General features: G+C 38.4%; 1 protein-coding gene across 3 annotated transcripts; it reads left to right on the forward strand.

Annotated features, from left to right (window-relative positions):
• Positions 1–246: 246 nt before the first annotated feature.
• LOC148426674 (uncharacterized) lies at positions 247–16,072 on the forward strand. Of its 3 annotated transcripts, XM_088410472.1 has the most exons (20): positions 247–425; positions 2,465–2,527; positions 2,951–3,056; positions 3,137–3,227; positions 6,824–7,207; positions 9,185–9,298; positions 9,433–9,528; positions 9,616–9,684; positions 9,760–9,861; positions 9,939–10,001; positions 10,512–10,571; positions 11,355–11,423; positions 11,494–11,556; positions 11,633–11,707; positions 11,781–11,941; positions 13,707–13,762; positions 13,842–13,997; positions 14,643–14,789; positions 15,430–15,501; positions 15,585–16,072. In XM_088410472.1, the coding sequence occupies exons 1-20, from the start codon at positions 357–359 to the stop codon at positions 15,591–15,593; spliced, it is 2,025 nt and encodes a 674-aa protein (XP_088266598.1). In that variant the 5' UTR covers positions 247–356; the 3' UTR covers positions 15,594–16,072. The 3 variants fall into 3 exon arrangements, with proteins under 3 accessions (XP_088266598.1, XP_088266597.1, XP_088266600.1); XM_088410471.1 differs by having other exon boundaries at positions 9,616–9,861; XM_088410474.1 differs by lacking the exon at positions 10,512–10,571.
• The last annotated feature ends 8,620 nt before the right edge of the window (positions 16,073–24,692 follow it).

The raw sequence follows: 24,692 nt of genomic DNA on the forward strand, positions 1-24,692 counted from the left end.
TCTTCGTTTGTTTGTGCTATTTTTATTTTAGGGGAGTTGCTACATGCTAATATATACGGTGATGACAATTTTTATTTTCCTCATCATGTGACGCTTTGTGGGTTGTTTCAATACATATTGTGTCCACGTTTAAATGTACGTTTTAATAGTCTTTCAAGGGTGAACTGAGTTGCAAATCTGCCGCCTGCCCTTCAAGCATTTGTCCAGTCAACGTCTATATTTAGCTGTCAACTGGAGGACGCGGACACGCCCTCCGACTGAATGAAGTGCACCGCGCGTAAAGTCCGACTTGCGGCCGAGCGCCACTTTAATTGCTTTCTCTTTCACGCACCTCGGCGTTTGATTTAGATGCAGCCATGACGCGGGAGGAAGAGTTAATCCGGATAGCCAAGAAGTTGGAAAAAATGGTGTCTCGAAATAAAACGGTGAGTGGAGCTGGACACCCGTAGGCGGCGCAGCTCGCTGTGTTGTCCCCTCTGCTGAGGGTAAACACAAGGCCTTGTTGCGTTACTGCAACTTGAAATCAACTTGCACGAACTAATGGAACACTTCTACAGTTTGGTGTGCACGCAGTGTGTGTGGGTGTGTACGTGTGTGTACGCTCGCGCGTGTGCTTGTGTCGCGCACTTGTCAAGGCTCCCTGTAAAATACGATCAACAGGTGTTTGCAAAACACTGACATGGGAGCAGTTGTGGAGTGCAGATTGATGTGGGTCAAGTGCTGCCAACTGCTTAGCTGTATGAGTGAATGTGTGCGTGGTGCATATGTTGAATACAACGTAAACAGAAGTTGCATTTTGCAAAGTATTCAGTGCGTTGCAAAGTGCGCTGTTGCTCTGTTGGCCGGCTCTAAATTATACATTGCGTTTCCAAGTCTTTTACAGTAAAGTACTCGAATTTTGGATAGAACATTTTTAGCGCTTAAAATAAATAACCTTATACTTAAGCCTACATAGCTGCATGAGGTGAGTAAAATATTGTAATATCTTGTATATAGGCATGAAATATAAGATTGTTGTCAAAAAGATTGTCCTTCACTATCATTATTTTTGGGGAACAAGTGTGTGTTTATTTTTAGAATACCTCCACTGCAATGTATTGTTGGCAAGTACTGGTTACACAATACATTACTGTTACTGTGATTTGAAAGTACAATCGTTTTATTTCAACTTTTTTTTGCAAATTAAAGGAACATCCCCTCTCGACACTCTGGCTTCCACACACACTCCCAAAAAAATTAATGGCAGGTGTATTGGACATAATAAATTGTTGGATGTCCCCCACCTACTGCCTGAAGTCAGCTGAGATAGGCACCAGCAAGCCTTCAACCCTTGTGAGGATAGGCAGGTCTAAGAAGTGGATGGATGGATGAATTAAAGTGTCCTATATATGAGTGCTATTGGTGATTTTAAATTTAGACTGATATAATCCCATACTGTTTTTTTTAATTATTTTTTTATATATATTGGACCCAAGTCCAATTTCAATATCTGATCAGGACACCCTAAACTGTTGAGTTACTTTCACCAAAGCAAACTGTATATTCTGACTTTTAAATGTTCATTTTTAAGTCCCAACCAATTAAAACAAACTATTTGCTTTTCATTGCCTCAGAAAAAATGTTATTCTCTAAAGCAACAAAAACAAAGCCAGGAAAAACATTCCTCCTTGGATGCTTTGGAATCATATTCTATAGCACCTGCCATGTATAATATCTGGCTCCTCTCCACTACACACGAAAAAAATACAAAAAATATTAAATAGCTCTATTAACATATGTACTAACTGATTGACATTATTGTATATTCTGTTGAATTAAGCATAAACAAAGTAAGAATATGCATAGACTCAGAACAAGATGAGACTGAGTTTAGTTACCACAAGGAAAAGACAAAGAAACTGACACAAATATTTTCATGAGAAACTTTGTACTTTTTAAAAAATATTTTTTAATGTCATGCTTTTCAACAATGAACTGCTACGTACATATTTATGACTTGAGTAATTAAAGGGGAAGTCAACCCTAAACCTTTCTTTAAAATAATATGATCTATGCACCCCCACTAATTCAGACTTGACATTTTGATTAATATTGCATTTGTGTATTATAAATTAAGACGCAAAATCCGCTCTCTTGCTATCGAATGAAAATGACATTGCAGTTGCTCAGAGCTCAAGTAACAACATCACATGACCTAAGTCATAAAACAGATGCCGTGATTTGTTACCTTAGCTCTGAGCAACTGTGATGTCATTTGCAGGTGGCATCCAATGACAAATTGGCCTCCCCTGAGATGAATCACAACGTGGATTTAATTCATGATGCACAAACGGAATAACGGAATGCAATGTTTACTGTAATGCCGGTACGTAGAACATATTTTAGAGAAAGGTTTTTGGTTGACTTATCCCTTTTAGGAATTAAATGGTAAATGTCTTAAAGGTGTCCAACTTTGAATGTGCAGGAAGGTGCTATGGACCTGCTGAAGGAACTCAAAAGTTTCAAAATGACACTTAAACTCCTCCAGGTAATATATACACACACACAAGAACCAACTGGAGCAGGTCCCTTAGTGTGATGATAAATTTACAGACTGCGTGGAGAAAAAGTATTGGGGCATGTTGAAAACAGAGGAAAATAACAACTTCATTCCTCTCTGTAACTTTTTTTTTTTTGTCTATCCATCCAGAAGAACATTTGGTAGAGAAGATCTTGGATGATAATCTGTGTTCAATGCATCCCAAAAATTTGTAGTAGACATGAGTTTAAATTCTTCTCCATCAAACTCACAACAGCCTTTTGGAAGCATCCAAAAGTTCTCTCTCTGACATGAAGACTCAAGACTAACCAAATGCATATTGGAATAATTGACTAAGATGTGTGCTAATACTTTCTCCCATCTAGCGAACGGGTAATCAAAGCTCGAAATTCATGGTTATATTTGTCTTAGGAGACAAGAATCGGCATGTCTGTGAATAGCATCAGGAAGCACTGCACAGACGAAGAAGTCATTGCTTTGGCAAAAGTCCTGATTAAGGAATGGAAAAGACTTTTGGGTATGTCGTGCGTAGCTGCTGTTTTGGCTGTGCAGTTAAATAGATCATGCCCAGACAATGTTTCCCCTGATGACACACAGACTCCAGCCGTTCTCAAACGGAGAAAGCGGCAGAAGAGCCCAATGGTTTGGACTCTGGCAAAGAATCCGTGTCTCCAAACGTCTCACCCAGGTCAGTAAGTAGCCCAGCAACAGCTGCACCAAGACCAGACGTGTAAAACGTCTGCAATGTTTGTCACAATCATGGCGTAACGGGCCTCGCTACTTCTCTTAGGGTTTAAAATGGTGGCTGTAAAACTCTTGGTCAAATGCAAGTTTTGTGCACTTTTGTGGTGGTATTATTCTACTGTAAAAGTGTGCCAAATATATGATTTCCAAAAAAAGGAAAAATGCTAATAATAAATGTTAATTCTAATAATGCTAATAAATAATACTAATTTACTGCGATTCAAAATCAATATAAAATGTCCCAAAATTGCTTTACTAAATAAATAAATGAATGAAAACCGCTTCTTGTCGGCTCCCAAGGAAGAAACTAGAACATCGCGGCGCCAGCAAACGGATTTCAAAATAAACACACCAAATAATAAATGGACATGAATGCAATGGCTGAAGTACACTTTTATGTTGTAGTTGTACTGCGGCATTAACCGTTACGTCACATCTCGATCGACGTAATCACACCGGGCTTAAAAAAAAAAAAAGAAAAATCATATTCAATCATTAATGCCAAGAAACTGCTTTTCAATCACGCTGTCATTGAACAACACAGCACAAGTCTCCAGCATTAGTGATAGCTGCTATTTATATGATGCCTTCAAAGGAAGTCATTTTAATCTGTGTTCCAAAAGTTTTATAAACATAGTATTAAAAAAACACAAAAGATTAAGTATAAACTGAAAAAGATCTTGTAAAAAAGTTTGTTACACATGAAAAATGAGAAATACTGTATGTGTGTGTAAGTATGTATTATGTGTATGCATCTGTTTGTCTGTGTATAAACACAAATTATTATATGCATATACAGTACAGTATATATATATATATATATATATATATATATATATATATATATATATATATATATATATATATATATATATATATATATATATAGATACAGTGGGCCCCCGGGTTACGAACTTAATCCGTTCAGCGGCTACGCTCGTATCTCGAATTGCTCGTATAGCGGGCAATCCAAACCCATGTTAATTCGTGAATGCGTGCAACGCGCGCAGAAGCCTTAGGTAAAATCATCACGCTGTATACATATATTAATATTAAGTGACATAATCTACTGTACAGTTGCATTAAATAACAAATACAAAGGAAAAATGACTTTTACCTTTAGAAAGACGTGACTTGTGCTGTGATAAGCAGAGATGAGCAGAGATGAAAGCTCGAAGTCAATACGGTAAATCAGATATGCTATTGGTCTTACAGTGTCAAAGTAACTTTTTCAGTCAGGGTTTTCTCTACTTCCTTCCATCCCAACCAGCTGTGCCATCAAGCTAGATAAAGGCGTTCGGCCAATAGCATATCGGCACTTCTGTGATTGACGTGTGACGCCGGCCAATAGCATCTCCGTGAGTGAGACCGGGTGACCTTAATCGACCAATAGCATATTGGCGTCTCCTTGACTGACTGATAATTATTCGCACTTTTTTTTAAACGGTTGGAATGTATTGACACCTTATTGATTAAAACACATTTAAACCTGTGACGATTTTTTGTCCTGCAATCGGCACACTTGATTTCATGTCAGCTGTTTTTCCCGACGTGAATTGAGCTGGGTGGAGGCGGAGGGGAGGTTGTGTGTGTTGTATTTACTAGGCACCACACTTATGGCTTATTCGAGCGTCAGTTCACCGTTGGTTACAACTTACAGAATTGCAAGAATGGCGCTGTCCCAAAGCATGTTGGGAGGCCGCCGACTAACATGACATGCAGTTTTGTCAAGCAACCATTATATGGCACTGTAATACCAGCCGTAACAGGGTGCAGAGATTAACCTCTTGTGTTAATACGGTAACGCATATAGGCTATTGGTCTTACAGTGTTACAGTAACTCTTTCAGTCATGGTGCAAATCACGGAGATACTAAAACATCATCCTCTTATTTCTTCCTTTACCGCTGCTAGTAATTTTAGAAGCTATGTCTAACAGATAAAGTTTGCAAAGTCTTCAAAACATTCCGTTTTTCACTCATTTTGTCTACTTCCTTCCATCCTGTCCCATCAAGCTAGATAAAGGCGTTCGGCCAATAGCATATCGGCATTTCTGTGATTGACGTGTGACGCCGGCCAATAGCATCTCCGTGAGTGAGACCGGGTGACCTTAATCGACCAATAGCATATTGGCGTCTCCTTGACTGACTGATAATTATTCGCACTTTTTTTTAAACGGTTGGAATGTATTGACAATTAATTAAAAAAAAACACACATTTAAACCAATGACAATTCTTTGTCCTGCAATCGGCACATTTAATTTCATGTCAGCTGTTTTTCCCTTTAGCTGTACAAACACTACACTTAAATGGTAATATATTTAGACACCGTGAGTGAGACAGTCAGTGTGAGATTGTAAGACCAATATCGTTCACGTTACCGCCATAAGTATCTGTTAATGATTGTAGATGACGCAACTGCTGAATATGTTGACGCAGTTAGGTGAGAACATTTCTACATACTCAATGGCTGGTTTGTCGGAATGCTCGCAAGACGAGAGGTTTGCTCGTAAGCGGAGGACAATTATCTCCCTGATCCACGCTCGTAAGGCGAATTGTTCGCAAATCAGGGTGCTCGTAAGCCGGGGGCTGACTGTATATAGATAGATATTATATTCTTATGAGTTTATATTAATGCTGACATCCAATAAGAGGAGTGTGACTCTCTCTGTCTTTTTGATGTGAAACAGTATCTACTCTATATTAACATCTGAGTAAGTAGAATGCAAGGAGTAGTGTCTACTGTATATTAACATCTGAGTAAATAAAATGCAAGGAGTAGGATTAGATCATTTTTATACGTCTTTATACTTCCTTTTTAAAATATAAACCTCACTAAACTGAGCATATAATAACCATTTCCTTTATCCGCTTCTTTTTTTTTTGTTCTTTTTGTTCTCAAATTTTGAAATGTGTTTATTTTACCTTCAATAAAATCAACCAATCAATTAATTACAGGACATAGTCCGTCAAGTCACTTATGTTCACAAATAAGGCTTCCGTCTTCCACTCTAGTGGTTTGTATGTCAATCATAGAATTGAGTAACATTTGTGGCCCACGTGCAATGTAATACATGTAATAAACAATGACACTCGAATGTCCCCATTTGTCATCCTGTCGTGCAAAACAAACTGGAGTAGGTCATAATTTTTGAGCAATCATAGATTGAAGCGAAATCATTGTCAATCAAATCATTTTGAATTGTGAAACGTTTTGAATCAAAAATCAAATCGTATCGTAGATCCAAATATCACAATCAAATCGAATTGTGAGACAGTGGGATATACCCACACCTATTGTTCGGTATTTGATAAGAGCAGTGGAAACAGCAGCAGGGGAATGAAAAATGTGTCACAAGCTCGATGACAACATAAGCAGAAGAAAAGCGGAGTTTGTTGAGCCATCTTGCATGTAGTACTTTTACATTGCAGAAGAAACGATTTTCCTTCTTTTGCCCCAAATAAAAGAAAAACTAAGACATCGTTACATGTTTATTATCCCTAAAAATGGAGCATCTATTGTTCTTATTGTTGGTCGCAGGAGATTGGACATCAAACAGAGACATAATTCAGTCCTTGATGCAAACCAGTCCATTAAAGACAGCAAAGGAAAACATAATGAGGAGCCCAAGATTAAAAAGGGGCACAGAGATGAGCGTGAGGATGAAAAGCACCTGTATGGGAAACGGCTAACAGAAATAGTTCAACAAGAAGCGGAAAAGCCACGAGAAGCAGAACACAGTCATCTTGAGAAGAAACAGAAGTATGACAAAGACCGCTTAAAGGAGATCAGAAAAAAGTTCAACTACTCGAAAGCCAAAGAAGAGTGCAGACCTGAAAGGAAGATGAACTCATTGCCAGACAAACCTGCCAGCGACATCGACAAGGAAAAGTCTACTACTGCCCCAAAGCCATTATTTGAAAGGTGAGATGAGATCAATCTCAAATGTCTGGAACAGTGCTTCTCAACCTTTTTTCATTGATGTACCCCCTGTGAAATATGTTTTCATCCAAGTACGCCTTAACCAGCGCAAAGCATTTTGGGGTTTAAAAAACAAACAAACAAAAAAAAACAACTTAAAACTTCATTTGTTATTGTCCACATAATACTACCAACATAAAGTGACGTCTTTTGGATCATAGAAGAGATCTGTTGTCAAAAAGAAATAATTGAATTATTAATAAATATTTGTCCACAGAAAAGCGTAAAACATAAACCGTCATCTTTTGGGATTACAGTCGAGATCTGTTTCCAAAAATAAATCATTAATTAATTATTAATATTTGTCCACAAAAAATAATCCACATAAAATGTCAGACCTTTTCCTCAAAAAGAAATAATTATAAATAAATATTTTTCCACTGAAAATATTCAACATTAACCATCATCTTTTGGGATTACTGTCGAGGCCTGTTACCAAAACAAACAAAAAAATCATTAACTTAATTATTAGTAAATATTTGTCCACAAAAAAAAGTAATCCACATAAAGTGTCAGACCTGTTTCTTAAAACCAAATAATTGTAAATAAATATTCGTCCACAGAAAAATAATCAACTTCCAGTGTCCTTTTTTTGGATCATAGTAGAAGTGTGTTCACAAAAATAAATCATGAACTTGACAGGTAACGAGAGGTGGCACGTAACAAATTGGGTCCAATCATTCTAGTAGAATCTGGCTTTTAAAAATAATGAAATTGAATAACCTACTGAACATAAAATGTGTTTTATGAATTTATATTTTCCTGAAACATTTAATTATCTCAACAATTATTTTTAAAGGATTTTTGTACGCTTGTTTGTTTGTTTTATTTTAAATCTCAAATACCTCCTGGACTTCCTTCAAGTATCTCCAGGGGTACCCGTACCCCCATTTGCGAACCACTGGTCTAGAAATTATATCGTAGGTGGCAAAACACACAACACTACAACTAACTAGAATTAAATCAATACAAAACCTTTTCATTTTAAAACAACCAGATATACACTAACATATTTAGTTTATAAGTTATTTTTTTGAGGGGGGGGGGGTGCTTTGTGTCACATTAAAAAAACTAATTTAATCCAGTGGAATTTGTGGACGAGGAGATTAAGGCAAGCGGATGTTGTGAATAGTTCTCCAGAGAAGACAGCAAGAGTGCATAGTGGTGGAGTAGCAAGAGTAAGTTCAGTGCCATGAACAAGAATTCTTGTCTTTTAAAAATAGTAATAAAAATAATAAATAAGTACATTCCTGTCAAATATGTCTTTTTATGGAGGGAGTCTGACACCCTTGACCAGTGCTTATCTAATATTAAGATCATTGAGAACTGTAGAGGTGGGCATTTTACACATTTTTGCTGTTACGCCATTGACAGTCCCGTCGATATGGGGACTCCCTTCTGTCATCGTTGGCGATCCATCATTTTTGGAGATGAACCCAAACTGTAATCGTCGATTAGTCAGCCAAATGTTAACAGCGCTTTCGTCTTCACTTCTGGCACTTTGTCCCTCACAAAAAATGATCCTTGCCCAAGGAAAAAAAGAACAAACAAAAAAAAAAAACAATCAATCAAACCTCCATCATCCTCAAACTAAAGTCAAAGCTAAACCTTGCAGTCTTCACGTCAATCACTCAATCATCCCGATAAGGGGGACAAGCTTATGAAAAAACACATACTAAATCCACCACACAATTTGTACACCTGGGGGGGATTCAGGACTTCCTATCCCACACCGCCAGAAGAAAATCATCCATCTCAGACATTTAGCCTGTTTTATTCGTCAATCTGTCGCGGACCACTGACACGGAAGGGTTCGCTTTCGAGTGTCGCCATCGTGGAACGCTTCCGCTTTTGCCACCTGAAAGAGAGGTGTGATGTCACATGGCGGCGGATCTTTCAGAGAAAGCCTCTTCATTTCAGGAGAGGAGTTCTGGACAGCAGCATTCTCTACCCAAGCCGCTTCCCCTCACCTCCTCGGCCCGTTCGGCCTCCTCTCCCGACCAAGCGCCCGTCTGCGGTTGTGAACAGAGAGAGGTCAGCATCCTGAACCCAAGTGCATGATGGGCTTGTCACTGCGCATGACGCCACGACGCACTTCGGCGCATCTTTACCGTGAGCGCGTTTGCCGGAGGCACACGTTCCAACACTCACGCGGAAAATTTGTTCAGGAAGGATGGTAAAGACTCCTCGCTTGGGCGCTCACATGCTTCAGGGCTTAACTCCCCCAAGGCTAAGCGCCCCGCTCTGGACTCCAAGAAAGAAAGGTCAGGCGGGATGTATTATGCGCTCACACGCATGACTGTGCAGCAAATGAATTTATTTTCAGGAAACTCGTGTTTTGCTCACATTAGGAAAGCTCCAAAAGACCCAAACGCTCCGTGGGCTCCGTTTTCTTTTAACCTCCATCCCCCACCGCCGAGGTTAGCGTGCTCTGAAGACATCGGCTCTCGCCGTGACGTGACCGACCTCCCGCTCAAGCTGTCTTGTCCTTTTAGAAAAGAGCCCCCCGATCCAAATGCTCCTCTGCCTCCGCTGCCACTTCATCTCCACCCCCCAGCTGTGCCAAAGCGCCCCTCGCTGGATGGGAAAAAGGAGAGGTGGGATTCGATTCGTAACGCCACAGCTCAGGCGATGGAATACTTGAAGACTTTTGATATATATTTTTTTACCGCAGGAAGGACTCCTCAGACTCTAAAATTTCACCCCAAAAGGCAACTGACTGTGTGAAAAGAGACAGGTTCGGAAACTGGGACAAAAATTCCCCATTTCTGGAATGGATATGTAAAGACGGAAATAAATCGTGCTTGAGATAGGAGTAGAAGGCTTTCTTCTTTTTTTTTTAAAATTTATTACACTTTTTTTAAATGAATTTATTACACATTGTTATTTTTTGTATTTTATTTTACGTATTTATTATTTATTTCAATCTCAAAGACATATTTCAAAAAAATTTAGGAGTCTAGACATATAAGACCAGACTTTTTTTTTTCCAAGTTTTTGTGGGTGTGGGTCTAGAAATAACTGCAACCAAATGAATATATATATGAATATATATATATATGAATATATATATATATATATATATATATATATATATATATATATATATATATATATATATATATATATATATATATATATATATATATTGTTTGGTTGTTTGATATATTTTAACAAACCTGGCTCAACTGGTAAAAAAAACAAAAAAACAACAATCTACAAAGGTTTCTGTGTTTTCTTCTTGCAGGAAAGACAGTTTGGATAGTAAAATCACTAAAAAACAGCCAATGGATGCAAAGAAAGAAAGGTTGGATATGCATGTGTGTGAAAGTGCATGTTCAGCTGTTGGGCAGATCAAGATTATTAAAGAAAACTATGAAAAAAGGAACTCAAACAATTGGAAAAACATTTCTGTGAACAATAAAAACGCTTATACAAAATGATAACCAACTGAAACTTAGATTTCAAACACAAACCATAACTATAATGATAGCAAAAATGGCTTTCATTTCATCTTTGTATATAATAAATAATAAAAATTAATATAATAAATTAGTTTTTATTTTAAATGTAGTTCTTTTGGTACTCTCACTCAACACTCGCAACCGGCCGGTCAGGGATCTTTCACTCTACTAATTGTTTTTTGTTACCTCATAAAAGGACAAGTAGTCAATATATTTAAAACAACAACAAAAAACATTAATAACTAACAAACTTGCTCTAAAAACTAATGAAAATGAATCACATTAAAAGATGAAGTCATACTGAAATAAAAACTAACTATACTGTGAAATCCCAAAGTATTCTTACCCTGGGGCAGATACAAGGCTTAATTTTACATTGATGGATGATGGCTGTTGGTAAATCAAGTTTTGGCTTATACATAATGTATAAAGATCCTGGTCAATTACACTTACAGGAATTAAAAATGAGAGAAAATGTTCTTGCAGAGTTGATTTTTTTTAATACATTCGTACACAAGAAAATTTATGAGATGGAATTCGTTCAATAAAACATAAATCTTCTAGCATGACTAAAGACCCAAATATATCAATGTTTCTTGTAAATCGATTTTGTTTCTGTCTTTCAGGAAGAACTCCCTTGACTCTAAATTAAGCCAGCCAGTGAAACACCATGCAACAACTACTAAATCTGACAGGTCTGCACCAAGTACTATTTTTAATTTTCTTCTTATAGAAACATGTTTCCTCAAGTGTATTGTTACACAGGCGGGAGTCGGACTCAAAGCGCAACAGCCTTTCACCCCCTGCAAAGAAGCTCACATCGGAAAGGTACACGCAGCACTCATAAAGTGAAATCTGGTGTTATTAAAAGCAAAGAGGTGATGAAGTTGACTCTATGTGACAGGCGAGAGTCTCATGGCTCAAAGGCCTCTCAGCCGGGACCTCCGCAAAGAAAGCTATCCACTGACTGCAATGAAAGGTTGGCAGGTTAAAAAAAAAAGTGCTCGTTACATGAGGTTGCATTTTGAATGCAATTTGCATCTTTTTTTCAGAAATAGCAAACCGGAAACCCCTAAAACTCCCACCACGCCCACCAGCCCTATGTCACCTGCTTTCGCATCCGCTGGGGGTCCATTACCGCCTCACCTGACTACTGGAGACTCTGTCCGAGACAAGTGCATCGAGATGCTGGCCTCTGCCCTGCGCACCGACAGTGAGGACATTTTTATCATCGCTAATGAACTGCACAGTGGTCATTTTAAGAACATATTGAGGTAGTATATTTTAATGTTGAAACGCCAACATTCAAACGATGAGAAACTTCAAAGATGAGACAGTCAAAAGGTGTGCCTGTGTGTTAGATGCAAAATATTTGAAGGGGCCGCATACTTTCAAATTAATATTTGTCCTTTTTTTTTAATATCGACATATTCATCATTGTCCATCTATTCTTTTGTTCAGCAGAACAAACAAGTGATGAGAATCACTACATGGTTGGTGAGTTTAGCATCTGAAAAATATTATTTTGAATCGACTTAAAGTGTAACGGAGATTTAGATCAGAAAGTTATTCGCCCACAGCAGGGATAAAGCTTGAGGAATGTGGGGTAAATGAAGTCCTAGCTAGCTATGCAACATAAGTCTGCCATTTTTCCCTATCATCAAGTCGTGGGCCAAATTTTTAAACCATTCAAGTTTATTTCACAGAAAAATTGCGGATTGGATACAGTTTGTCTTTATAAAGATTTAAGGAACTGCCCCCCCCCCCCCCCCCCCCCCCCTCTAAAATGCCTTCCAAAGGCACAAAACTAGGTGAACTCTGCAAAAAAAAGTATTAATGACAAGTCAAATAATACCCAGTCCGAAAGTAAAGCAGCAAAAAAGAAACACTTTGGAAGCTCGAGAAAAGGAACAAATCAGACATGTTGAAACCAAACAAATGAACACTCAAAATAACAAAACTTTACCAAAATGGACAGTTATATCAATGGTTGCGATATGAAGAAGATGATGACTGATGCTACATGTAAGCTCATTCTGTTATTTTAATAAATTTGAATGCATTTTACTGTGACAATTGTTAATATCTGTTTTTTGGTTTTATGTTTTTTTTGCTGACATCTTGTAAATGCAGTTTAAACTTTGGACTCACTTTGTCCTTTTAATAGCACCAGTTTGGGACTCCAAACGTTCCTGTTAGCTCCCATAGCTTTTTAGTGTTGCGAGTCCCGGGGATCCAACAGCTTTGAGAGGTAAAATGAGACATTGAGTAGATAGATAATGGGTATTCCAAGTGGTAAATTAAATGTTTTGTGGATTCCTATGGTGTGAAACAGAGGGTCACACAGGAAAGGCGGTCTATCTTACTGTCCTGTAGAACAGACAGCTAGAGACTAGGGGTGATTGAATCTTGGTATCTCACTGGCTCTCAGAGAACAAAGGGAAATGTAATTTGAGTATACACATACATGGGTGATGAGTAATTTTGAATGTGCATGTCACTCTCACTATAAGAAGACAGGCACAAAAGAGGGTGGGGTGCATGCATTTTGCAGGAGACTTCTTTAGAGGCCATTGTGTGACTAGAATAAAATCTGTTTATACCGACATGGGTAAGTCATTTCCATCACCATCTGCTACCCCCTGGTGCATCCGGACAGACCCTCTTCACAGAGGAAAAAAAACACTATCTATCTATCTATCTATCTATCTATCTATCTATCTATCTATCTATCTATCTATCTATCTATCTATCTATCTATCTATCTATCTATCTATCTATCTATCTATCTATCTATCTATCTATCTATCTATCTATCTATCTATCTATCTATCTATCTATCTATCTATCTATCTATCCATCCATCCATCCATCTGCATACCTACCCACCTGCCTACCTACCTACCATACATACTTCCCATTTATTTTTGTCTTCAATTTAATCTAATCTAATGTCTCTTATTGTGTTTTGTTCACAGATGACTACAAAGACTTTGGGACTAACTGTGACAGCATGGCAGCAGAGATTGAAGATCATATCCTTTGATTCAGTCAAATACGCGCATAAACTAAGCCTGTGGTTAACATCTGTTCTTCCTTAACTTATTGACGCACATATCTATCAGGAGATCAAGGCCACCGACATGAAATATAAGAACAGAGTGAGAAGCCGCATCAGTAATTTAAAGGACCCAAAGAACCCTGGTCTGCGCAGGAACGTTCTCGCAGGAAGCATTGATTTAAACCGCATTGCCACTATGAGTGCTGAGGTAATGTGGATCTAACAGTGAATCAAAATGACTTTATTTGAAAAAGCTGACATCCCTATTATTGTAAAAAGGATTGAAATGAAATTATATATTAGAAAGTATTCCTGTGACGATTATGCATAGTGTAGCTTAAAGGAAGTTGTAGCAGTGAATACAGCTCATATTAAAACCGCAGCCTGACAACACTGGAATAACAACACTCAGTCAAGCATTACTCTAGGAACCAAAATTGCAAGAACACAAACACCCTAACGCCACTGCAGTCACTTCCCACCACACTCGTTTACATACGTAATATAGCTTTGTTAAATATTTACAATGAACTTTGCCACCGTCTTCCAAGTTACTTTCTGTTTAGATATCTTCCATTGACTGTTTCGCAGCAAAACCTTTTTGACGATGCCACACGGATGCTTTATTTCCCGAGCTTTCAACAAATGCACATAAATGCCAAGATACTGACCAGCACATGTAGACAGCATTGGTAGATGAGACACTCATTTGTATACAGTTCGTCACTTCAAAAACAAGTTTATTTGGGATTGAGTAGCCCTCCGATTTGTTAGTAGCACAATATCCCAACACATGAATGATTCTTTTTATGTCTTGACCACGTTTTGTGCTGTGTCTCTACATAACATAAAGGAGATGGCTAGCGACGAGCTAAAACAACTGAGGAACGTCCTCACCCAGGAGGCCATCAGGGAGCACCAGATGGCCAAAACTGGGGGCACCACCACCGACCTGCTGCAGTGCGGCAAGTGCAAAAAGAAGAACTGCACATACAATCAAGTAAGTCACAAACAGCAAGTTGGCCCTGGTGGTTACCTATGCACAAATGAAGATGAACTTCCTATTCTGGATGTTTTTCCATTGGCAGCAGGTCCTGTGGGAAGCCATTTTAGATCACAAGTCATCTGGGTTTCCAAATAAACCTGTAGAGTTAAGATAAACCACCGCTGGCCGCTCGTCGGTCAAGAAGATTCCTCCATCCATTGATTTAGTGTCGCTGTTGTCTTCATTAGTGAAACAGAGCGCATACCGTTTGATTTATGGGAAGAGGCGCGCCCTGAACTGGTCACCAACCAATCACGGTCAAAATAGATAGCATTTTTCAGTTCCGAAAGGAAGACCTTCAATTTGCTTCTCGTATATAAGATGAGAAGATAAGATGACGGATGAATGGATGGATTGATGGAAATAACAGAAATTAAATAATTAGCCATTTCATTTAAGAACTGGCACCAGACTGAGTCTTTCGATGCTTCTTGAGCTGATGTCCCACCATTAGTGGATAATAGTTTTGCTGAGGCACATGGTGGAATTCTGAATTGTGCATAGATAAACAATGGATTTGATAGGTTCTACTGGACATAACAATGATAATAGACATTTTTGAACGCCTCGTACATGTTGTGTATGTGCTTGATAGGTGCAGACACGCAGTGCTGACGAGCCCATGACAACATTTGTCCTGTGCAACGAATGTGGAAACCGTTGGAAGGTCAGCTTGTTCTTTCTCTTAAACTGTGCACATATGTTTAAAAAAATGCCATTTAATGACTGTTCTGTTTTTCCATCTTTCAGTTCTGCTGATGCCTTCTTGGTGAAACCACCATTTTTGTTTTAATGAGGAGATTCTAATTGTAGTTGGTAATTTTAAATATTTTGTATTTCTACCATTTTCACTTGAAATTTTTTAAACATGCTAATAATGAAGGTCTGCTTTAAGAAAAAGAAGCTTGAGCATGAATAAAGATGAGTCATTAACTCATCCAATCCTAAAGTGTCCAGACATTCAATCCCAGGTACTTATTGACAGCATTTATTTCTTTAATTAATGTAAGGGAGAGTCCGATAACCGCTAGCATTGAATGAGTGAAGTATTATGATAACACACAATGTGAATGAAACGGCTGAGTAATTAGGATTTGTTGCAAAATGCCATCATGAAAATATGCATTGTTGACATTACAGCGGTTAACTTTGTATGTAATTCCAATTAACTGTCTCGGTAATCTACATGATGCTTGTTTATAATGTCACATTTATTAAAGCCGCTACTCTCGCTCGCAGTCGTTTTCATTTGCTTTTTGTCATCTATTAGCAGCAGCGGTAATGCCTCAAAACACATGCTTACAGCAGATGGCAACAAAGTATCACGATTGTTCTGCACAAACAGCGGCTCCAGTTTTAGATGTCTCCTTTGGGTAGCAACCGCAAATGAGAAGCAGGCTTGTTAATGCTGAGCCCAAAAGCCTGTAAAGCCGACAGGGAAAAGCTTCTAGGCATGAAATGCCAAATGAGAACTTCTATCATTTTCATGCATACACAACACTAACTAAACCTGAACAAAGCAAAGACAGACAAAGTATATTGCTGGAAATTTTATAGAAATAACAGCCCTTTTTTTTTTGCCATCTGGGTAAGTTTTCATCTGATTGAGAGGAAGCTACATTTCATTACTTTCTGTGCTCCATTACCAGTGAGCATCTCCTCCATATGGGCAAGCAGATAGTGAGCACCCATGTTTCATTTTGGACTCTGACCTTGAAATAATGAGGAATTCTGACAGAATGAAAGCCAATACAGTATGATCCTGTCTGTGATATCATTTATTCAGGGTTTTAGCATCATGTTCTCTGACAAGATACAGCATGCTAATGAAAACATAAAACAAATACTGTATCAAAAAGGCTGTTACATAAATATAAACATGAGGGAGAAAAACATGCAGCATTATATGTGGTTCATGATTAAATACCAGGGAAGTACAATTAGCATATCTAGCCCAGTGAGTCAATTATCTTTCCTCCTTATAAAAGGCTATTTCAGTATCTTCATATTTCACGATGGCAGCTTTTTCTTTTGAGCGCAAACGTAGGGTATTTAATGGATGGAATAATTAAAAAAAAGAGAGAGAAACGCCATTTTTACGCACTGCATGTTCTTGAGTGTGTATTTCAAATGATGCATTTCTATATTTTTGTGGATCGTATCACACCTGCGGCTTGGTGGAGCAGTGGTTAGGACGTCCGTCTCACAGTTCAGGGACCAGAGTTCAAATCCACCTTGCTCTGGCCTTCCCGTGTGGTGTTTGCATGTTCTCCTGTGTGGGTTCTCTCTGGGCACCCCGGCTTCCTCCCACATGCCAAAAACAAGCATAGCAGGTGTATTGGACATATTAAATTGTCTTTAGGTGTGATTGGGTGCGTGAATGGTTGTTTTGTCTTTGTGTCGTCTCTGCCCTTAGCTAGCTGGGATAGGCACCAGCAAGCCTGCAACCCTTGTGAGGATAAGCGGCTCTAGAAAATGGATCTATGGATACAGTGTATCACCAAAGTGTTGCAAAGGCTCTCTGGTGTCTATCGAACAATATCATCAGCACTGCTGGTATGCTTGTGGCCATTTTTTATTTTTTTTTTATTTTCATGGTTGATTACTTCATCTGCTACAGGAGCTGGATTATATGAGTTATTTCTCCTCCTATTCTCAATCCCGCAATAGCACTGTACCGAGCACATTCAATTCAATTCTGTGGTGAAGTGATTGCACCTGGCTGGCTAATTGGTTGGCGCGGCTGGTCTGTCCGTGAAGATGGTACATTTGCAAAAGCATTGATCGCCCGCTGAATCAAGGAACTGTGTGAATGGAAGGAGGAACACTCCGGGGAAGCGGGATCAATGTAGGCCTGATTAGATGTTCGATCATCAGCGTGTAACTGTGCGGACTGATGACATCAAAATGAGCAAGCATGTGTCCTCCTGGATGTGCTAGCACTAGTCTGATTTAGTAGGCAGGGGGCCTGTGACACCCTCGCCTCCCCTCATTTTGTTCCTTTTATCCAGTCCCCAAGTTTTGCCACTAAATATGCTCTCAGTTGCTGCTGCTATCATTCGCCACTTAACTCTCTGGGACTATAAGTCATAGAGGATGTATCAACCGTTCTTGTAATAGAACTTTTTTATAGTGTTTATACGTGAGATCAACTTGGCTGATGTCCATGTTTATATGGCCCTCCCCAGAGTTTCAGGAACGAGGATGAACATGTTCTACGGAATCGTTTGAGAGCTTCTTCAGAAATTGAAAAGGCTAAATGATGAAACAGTAGAAAAAGTCTCCACAACTTCCAAGGTCAAAAAAGATACTTTTAAGAGACAATTCACAATAGAAGATTCTTATCAATTTAGGTCTGATGCAAATTCATGACAACAGGCTACAATAGTAAAGTGACAGTGTAAAAACAGCACCTGTTCCCAACTGTTATTTTCAGGAGTTTCAACTTAACTGATATACTATTATAAAAATCACTATGATGTAAACACATTTAAAACACAAAACAATATCTATATTTACTTTTATTTCTTATCAGTTTGACCTATGTGTACAAAGTATGCATCTCACTTTTTGGCAGCAAATCTGCATTAAACCAAAACCGTCAAAAATCTTCAAAAATACTTGCCGTCAACAAATTACCTCATCATGCAGTGCTTCTTAATATATATATATATATACAGTATATATTTTACAAAGCACCCCCCAAGAAAGAGAAACGATTTCTTCCTTCACTCACCATACTATTAAATATTGAGACCTTGATAATGAGAAAGGCAATGCACCTCCTGGTGCTGTGGATGTACAATGGCAAAAGCCTGTTCGCCTGGAACATATGTGCCTGATATCGCATTGCGCCCACTGCCCCACTATTTTGAGAAGGACTGTGCTAATGCCACAAATATACAAGTCTGCTGTCAAAAATTGGTGGCATAACACAAGTCGATCTTAGCAGTCAAAAATGAATGTATGCAGTGCCTCATCTGACCGGATTTAGAGAAACGAATCTTCCCAGAAGTTTCCTTGGTGTGCCTTGCTAATGTATCAACGGGCAGTGGATGAATAAAGGCTGTTTTTTGGCTGGATCTGGAGCTGAAGGGGTTTGATACAAATTTGCAATAAACGAGTTAAAACAAATGCATAAAATACAAAATCTTGTTTAAAAAAAATCATTACATTTAATTCATTTAGAACCTGCTGTTTTAGTGAAACAATATCTACTGCACTAACGGTGACCTTTACAAAATTATGCAGTGAATTGGAAACAAGTGCCGCAATACACTTTAAGTATCATTGACTCCTCTTTGTCCAAGATGGCATCGGATTGTTGAACAAGCAAGCAAGGGCTCAAAGTAAATTACAACTACTACATCCAGCACAATGGTAACTTGTCTTTTTAATAAACATATTTTTATTTTTTTCTTCGGCGAGTCAGTCGAAAATATTGCTTTTCATAAAACCGCTTTGCAGCACAACAAAAGGATCTGGTCTGCTGCTTTAGAAGGTCAATAAATAACACGAAGCAGCATTTAAGAGGAAATAAACACCACAATGGATAAAAATGTCCGACGCATGTGCCAAACGTTCACTGCCGCGGTGCCAAACAGCCTTTCCCGCTGTTGCTATCAAGCCTTGCTTTGAGCTTCCGTTATCCTCAGGTGCTGACAGTCAGCAGCCTGATTGGAGTGTAATGATGGAATAGGAGACTAAAATTCTCCCTGCAGAGTCGAATCGTGATGAGATTCTACAACAAGTGGCTATTCCGTATCTCCACAGCTTGGTATCAAATTCTGAACTCAATCATCCAAGATGATGACAGTCCCACACTTTGGGAATAGAAATAATGGAGTAGCTAGTCAACAGCACTGACCTCAACCTTATAGGACTCACACTTGTGGGCATCAGCTTGTGCATGCTATTAATGTTAGAGTGGCCAAAACAAGCACTCTGGTTGAAGTGTGAGCATTCACGCCCCCCCAAATGAATTAATGCGGCCCCCTGCCACCGCGCTCTGCTGTGTCTCCTGTTTGTGCCAAGTTTTATAAGGTGGTGAAATCTATTTAAGTCATTAATGCAATTAAAGGCAGATTTGAATCCAATTATTTGAATAGACTAATTTGCATTCACAGAAGTACCGTCGTATCCAGCCAAATTACTGCATGTGAAGCTGTGTTTTTAAATTTGACCTAAAAAATGTCTCTTCCATGCCAAAATGTGACAATTTCTTGTTCACTTAAAAGCGTGTGAATGTTGAAGTTGTGAAAAGGGTGTTGTGGAATCTAGTCTCCGGATTACTTGTCAGGTTTGACATTGAGTTTCTGCCCTGCAATCTTAACAACACAAAAGTTACCCACTCGAGCAGGAATCCCAACCCAAAATGTTGAAAGAGCCATATTTAACAAGGCTAACCAAAAAAAAAACTGTCTGTAGCCGTAAAGAAATGTAAAGCCTTGTAGTGAAGGCTACACATGCCGTAAGTGTTTTCATGAACTATAGGGTGACCAGGCATCCCGTTGTTTCCAGACAGTCCTGATTTTGACTTCATGAAGATTTTGCAGGGCGGAAACATCCAAGTTGCAGGCGATGCAAATTTGTCTACAGAACAACACCAGGGCCCAGTGAAATAGGTTGGGTCATGGTGAAAGCATTGACTCGTTTGGCGTCCTTGAACTGTCATCCAAGATAGCATTTAGCATTAGCTAAAGCAACAACACAACCACCGATCATCACATTGACTAGCAATTAAATTTGTTATAAATAGATTCTGGTGAGAATTAATTGCACATTTAATTTACAGCCAACTTGTGCCCCAGACTTTAATTTGGAAAATCCAGTCACACTAACATAGGAGCATAACATACACAGCTGTATTGCTCTTCTTTCAAATGCATGCTTGCTCGAAAATAGGGAATCATTCAAAATGGAATTAAATGCATTACCAAAACAGTGTCATATCAAAATAATGTTATTCTAAGAGCATTGTGTAGTGATGTGATTGTCAACCACAGAACACATTGGCTGTTACAAACGATCCAATTGGATTTAATGTAACAAAAACGATGATTTAGTTACTACAATGTATCGTTGTTTGCAATTCACTGATTCCATCTACAGCAGAAAAACAGACTTTCCTTCAATTCAGCAGAGCCAAATATTACACTCGATAAGTTCATAAGTGAAGAAATTTAGACGTGTTCATCGTCATTTCAGTAAGTACGGTATATCTTCCATTTTTATTTGGTGGTGTACCATAAAATTGAGCCAATCTAAAATATGGGCTTGGGTTGAATAGAGGTTTGGAAACGCTGCTTTATTGGGCGAAACATATTATTGTTTGACCATTCCACCCTCATGGCTATTCGGTTAAGAGGACATGATCTTACATACAGTCAAACATATCATTTTACCTTCGGGAAGTGAGAATGGAAAATGTGGAAAACCCAAGGAAAACAAGGTGCTTGTATTATTGTTTTGACAACAATAGTCCTGGAAAAAGTATCTTGACACCAACACTGCTACCTAGGTAAAAATCTCAAACATCAGTCAAACAGCAGTAGTTATTGTTGTCAAATCAATAAAGCTTTATCTTTTAAATGATTAAAAATAATGTGAAGTAGTGGTATTAAAAATTAAATCCCTCTTAAAAATAAATCAATTGAGCAGTTCAGCTATCAAATAAAGATGATGCTTGCATTTGCTGAGATTTCTAGCCTTGTTAAAAAAAAACATAAAAACTGTTTCACAGAAGAATGATCTTGATCACAAGACAACTACATATATATTTTTTCTCTTGAAGATTTCTTGCTTGGACATTTCATGATGATCTCTCAGCGGAAAAGCAAAAACTATGCTGAGTCTGTTTGTCAGATGTCAACCAGTATTTCAATATCATGAACTAGTGAGCAGGTTAACAGTCCTGGCAAGACTTCAAGTTAAGAATCATTACTTTCATACCCAGTTAAACTGCAGTGCATATGGCCCATACAGTATATTGCTGGAGGCTGGCTTAAACCCCCCCATGCCACAACTTGGCAAAATATTATATTTTTCCACAAATCTATATAGTTCTTTGACGTCATGGAATGAGGTGACCTTGTGAGTCAGCACCATTGTATGGGCTAGCATACAAATTCTCAGTGTGGCCACTGTCATGTTCACAACTTATCTTGGATATGAAAAGTGCTATGCTCATCTTTTTCTAACAATAGTTATGTGGATGGATAAGCACCAGCAAGTGAGCGACACTAGTGAGGGTAAGCGGCTCAAGAAAATGGAAGGATGGCTTTGGAGATCTACAGTCTTTAGAGCGCTACACTTTGAAACTTTGTTTGATTGATGGAACTGATTGCTTTAGAAATTTTTGCCGCTGTCCGGATTTGATAAATGTTGTGTATTCACCTATTGTCATTGATAGGTGACTCTTTAATCACATCTTCATTTACATTGCTGTAGCTAAAAGTAGGCTAAAAACATGCGCTAGCATTAGCATGTTGACTACAACAACATTGTTGACTAATCAGCTTTTTTCATACATTTTGACAACGTTTTGGCAAATTTTCTATTTTGCCCCAAGTTAATAATCATCTGGTCCACATTTGAAAATGTGGCTTAATCTGTTGCTTATTACTGTTGGCACTATCAAAGCACTGTTACATTGTGGCCACCATGATTTAATTCTCGTGAAATAGAGTGCGCACACGTGTCTGCGCACACATACACTTACACATTCACCACATACACAACATACACAGTGCTAAATATTGCAGTTTGTATTATCAGACTTGAAAAATGTCAATCTGTGTTTCTCAATGTTTATTGAGCCAAGATTTAAATTTTACAACAGAAATAACCCACAGCACACCAACAACCGAAAATGTCACAAAAAGTAAATAACATATACTTCAACAAAAATGATCTGCTCTCACACATGCTCTTATTAAGCAAGAAAACCGGGCCTACTTTTTGGGATTGAAGAAAGAAACACATAGGCAAATGTAATAATTATTTGACCAATCAAGTGACGTTTGATATTTTTCTGTTGTACACCAAATGATCCCTCGACACACGAAAAAGAATGTAAAGCACTTATTTTCATGATGTGTCACAATCTTTTTTTTAGAAGTCTATGAATTTACTTATAATGAAGATGTTGACATGTTGGAAGCTTATAATTGATCAAACAACAACAAATGAACAAATGATTCCCAAGTTGTTCTCATGTCAACATTTTTCAATCACACGATGAAAAGTGATTTAATTGATTCCAGGTTCAAACTGATACCTTAAAAAGTTATTTTTCTTTTCACAGCCAACTTGGAAAACGCCATTTTTTTTACAATTCATACAACAGCTGTCAACTCGTCAAAGAAAATTAAAAACAGCGCTCACAGCAGTGAACAGCAGTGAACTCAGTGACCCTGTATGTCTGCGTTGCCATGGAGACAAGTGCCTGTATCACGCTGACCCAACCGAAACACATAGTAAAAGAAAACGGTTTTCAATTCATATGTGCCAGGCCCCACCTGGTAAGCGGCCAGAATGCAACAAATGAGCCAGTCGATGGGGTAGTGCATTGTTGATTACGGCCATTTTACTTCTCTGAGAATGGCTGATCTGATCTGGGAAAAATGTCCTAACAGTCCGGGGGTCACTTATTTAGAATCTGCAGCTTAACCAGTGTGCGGTTTTTCGTGCGGCGAAGGAACTGACAATCCCCAGAACCCCAAACCTCAGAACTGCGAGGCAGATGTGCAAACCACTCCTTCATCGTCCCGCGTTAGTCATTTTTGACCTTATTTAGCTAAATGACCACTCTCAGCATGATGCAGTGCAGCTCTTTGAAAGAAGCCAGGTATACAGTACTTTTTTTTTTACATGTTTTGAACAGCAGCCCTGAATGATGAGTTCTCTTCAAATGGTTTTTTAGTTTTAAAAAGAAAAGGCAGGCTCCAGTATGTCTGCTGGCAAGTACAAAATGACCCAGACACTAACCTTTAATCAGCTTTAACAATAGTAGTTCTGGGAAATCTTTACATCTTTACACAATTCATGTCTACAGATGACCTTTCATTTGATCACACTAATATGAATGTTCATTCGCTAGCTTTCCCCCCTACTTTCTGATATTACCGATCGTTTAAAATATGAATCTGCAAGGAGATCTGTTGCATACCCATCACTTCAACCAGAATTCAACCGGCCACTCCCACAAAGCACAAAATATTCAAAATTTTTTTGAAAATATGTCCCTTATATCAGTCCCAAAAACATCTGAATCTGGTTGAAAAATGCTTTAAGGCTCTATAATAAGATGAAAAATAAGATGAAGCGTCAACAATTTTTCAATTAGATTGGGACCTTGTTGGATCAGCAAAACCCACACATTTCAATGGCTATTTTTGAGCCAAATTCAGACCACATTTGACATGCTACATATACCCTAGTTTCAAAGAACTATTTTTCAACTAAATTTTGACCACACTAGCTAGGTTTTGCTGTTGCTGATTTTCAACGACTATTTTCAAACTAAATTAGGACCCACATTTGGCGGGCTAAATCAAAAATCAATATTCAACAACCATTTTTTGACTAAATTGAAACCCCATTGGAGAGACTAAGCAGAATCTAATTATCAATGAATATTTTTGGACTAAATTTGGGCCTTATTGGACAGGCTATAGCAGTAATAACACAACCCGGTTTTCAACGGCTATTTCCGGACTCACACCATTCACTTTGGATTTATTATTTACAGTACAACTCTAATTGCTGTCTTCGCAGCAACTTGACGGCAGTAGACAAAGCTTCCCCTCTAAAATCCATCCATCCCTTTTCTACGCCTTATATCCTCATTAAGGTTGT

Source organism: Hippichthys cyanospilos, chromosome 3 (assembly GCF_059441005.1).
Source record: "Hippichthys cyanospilos isolate Australia breed blue-spotted pipefish chromosome 3, RoL_Hcya_1.0, whole genome shotgun sequence".
In the NCBI taxonomy this organism is placed as follows: Eukaryota; Metazoa; Chordata; class Actinopteri; order Syngnathiformes; family Syngnathidae; genus Hippichthys; species Hippichthys cyanospilos.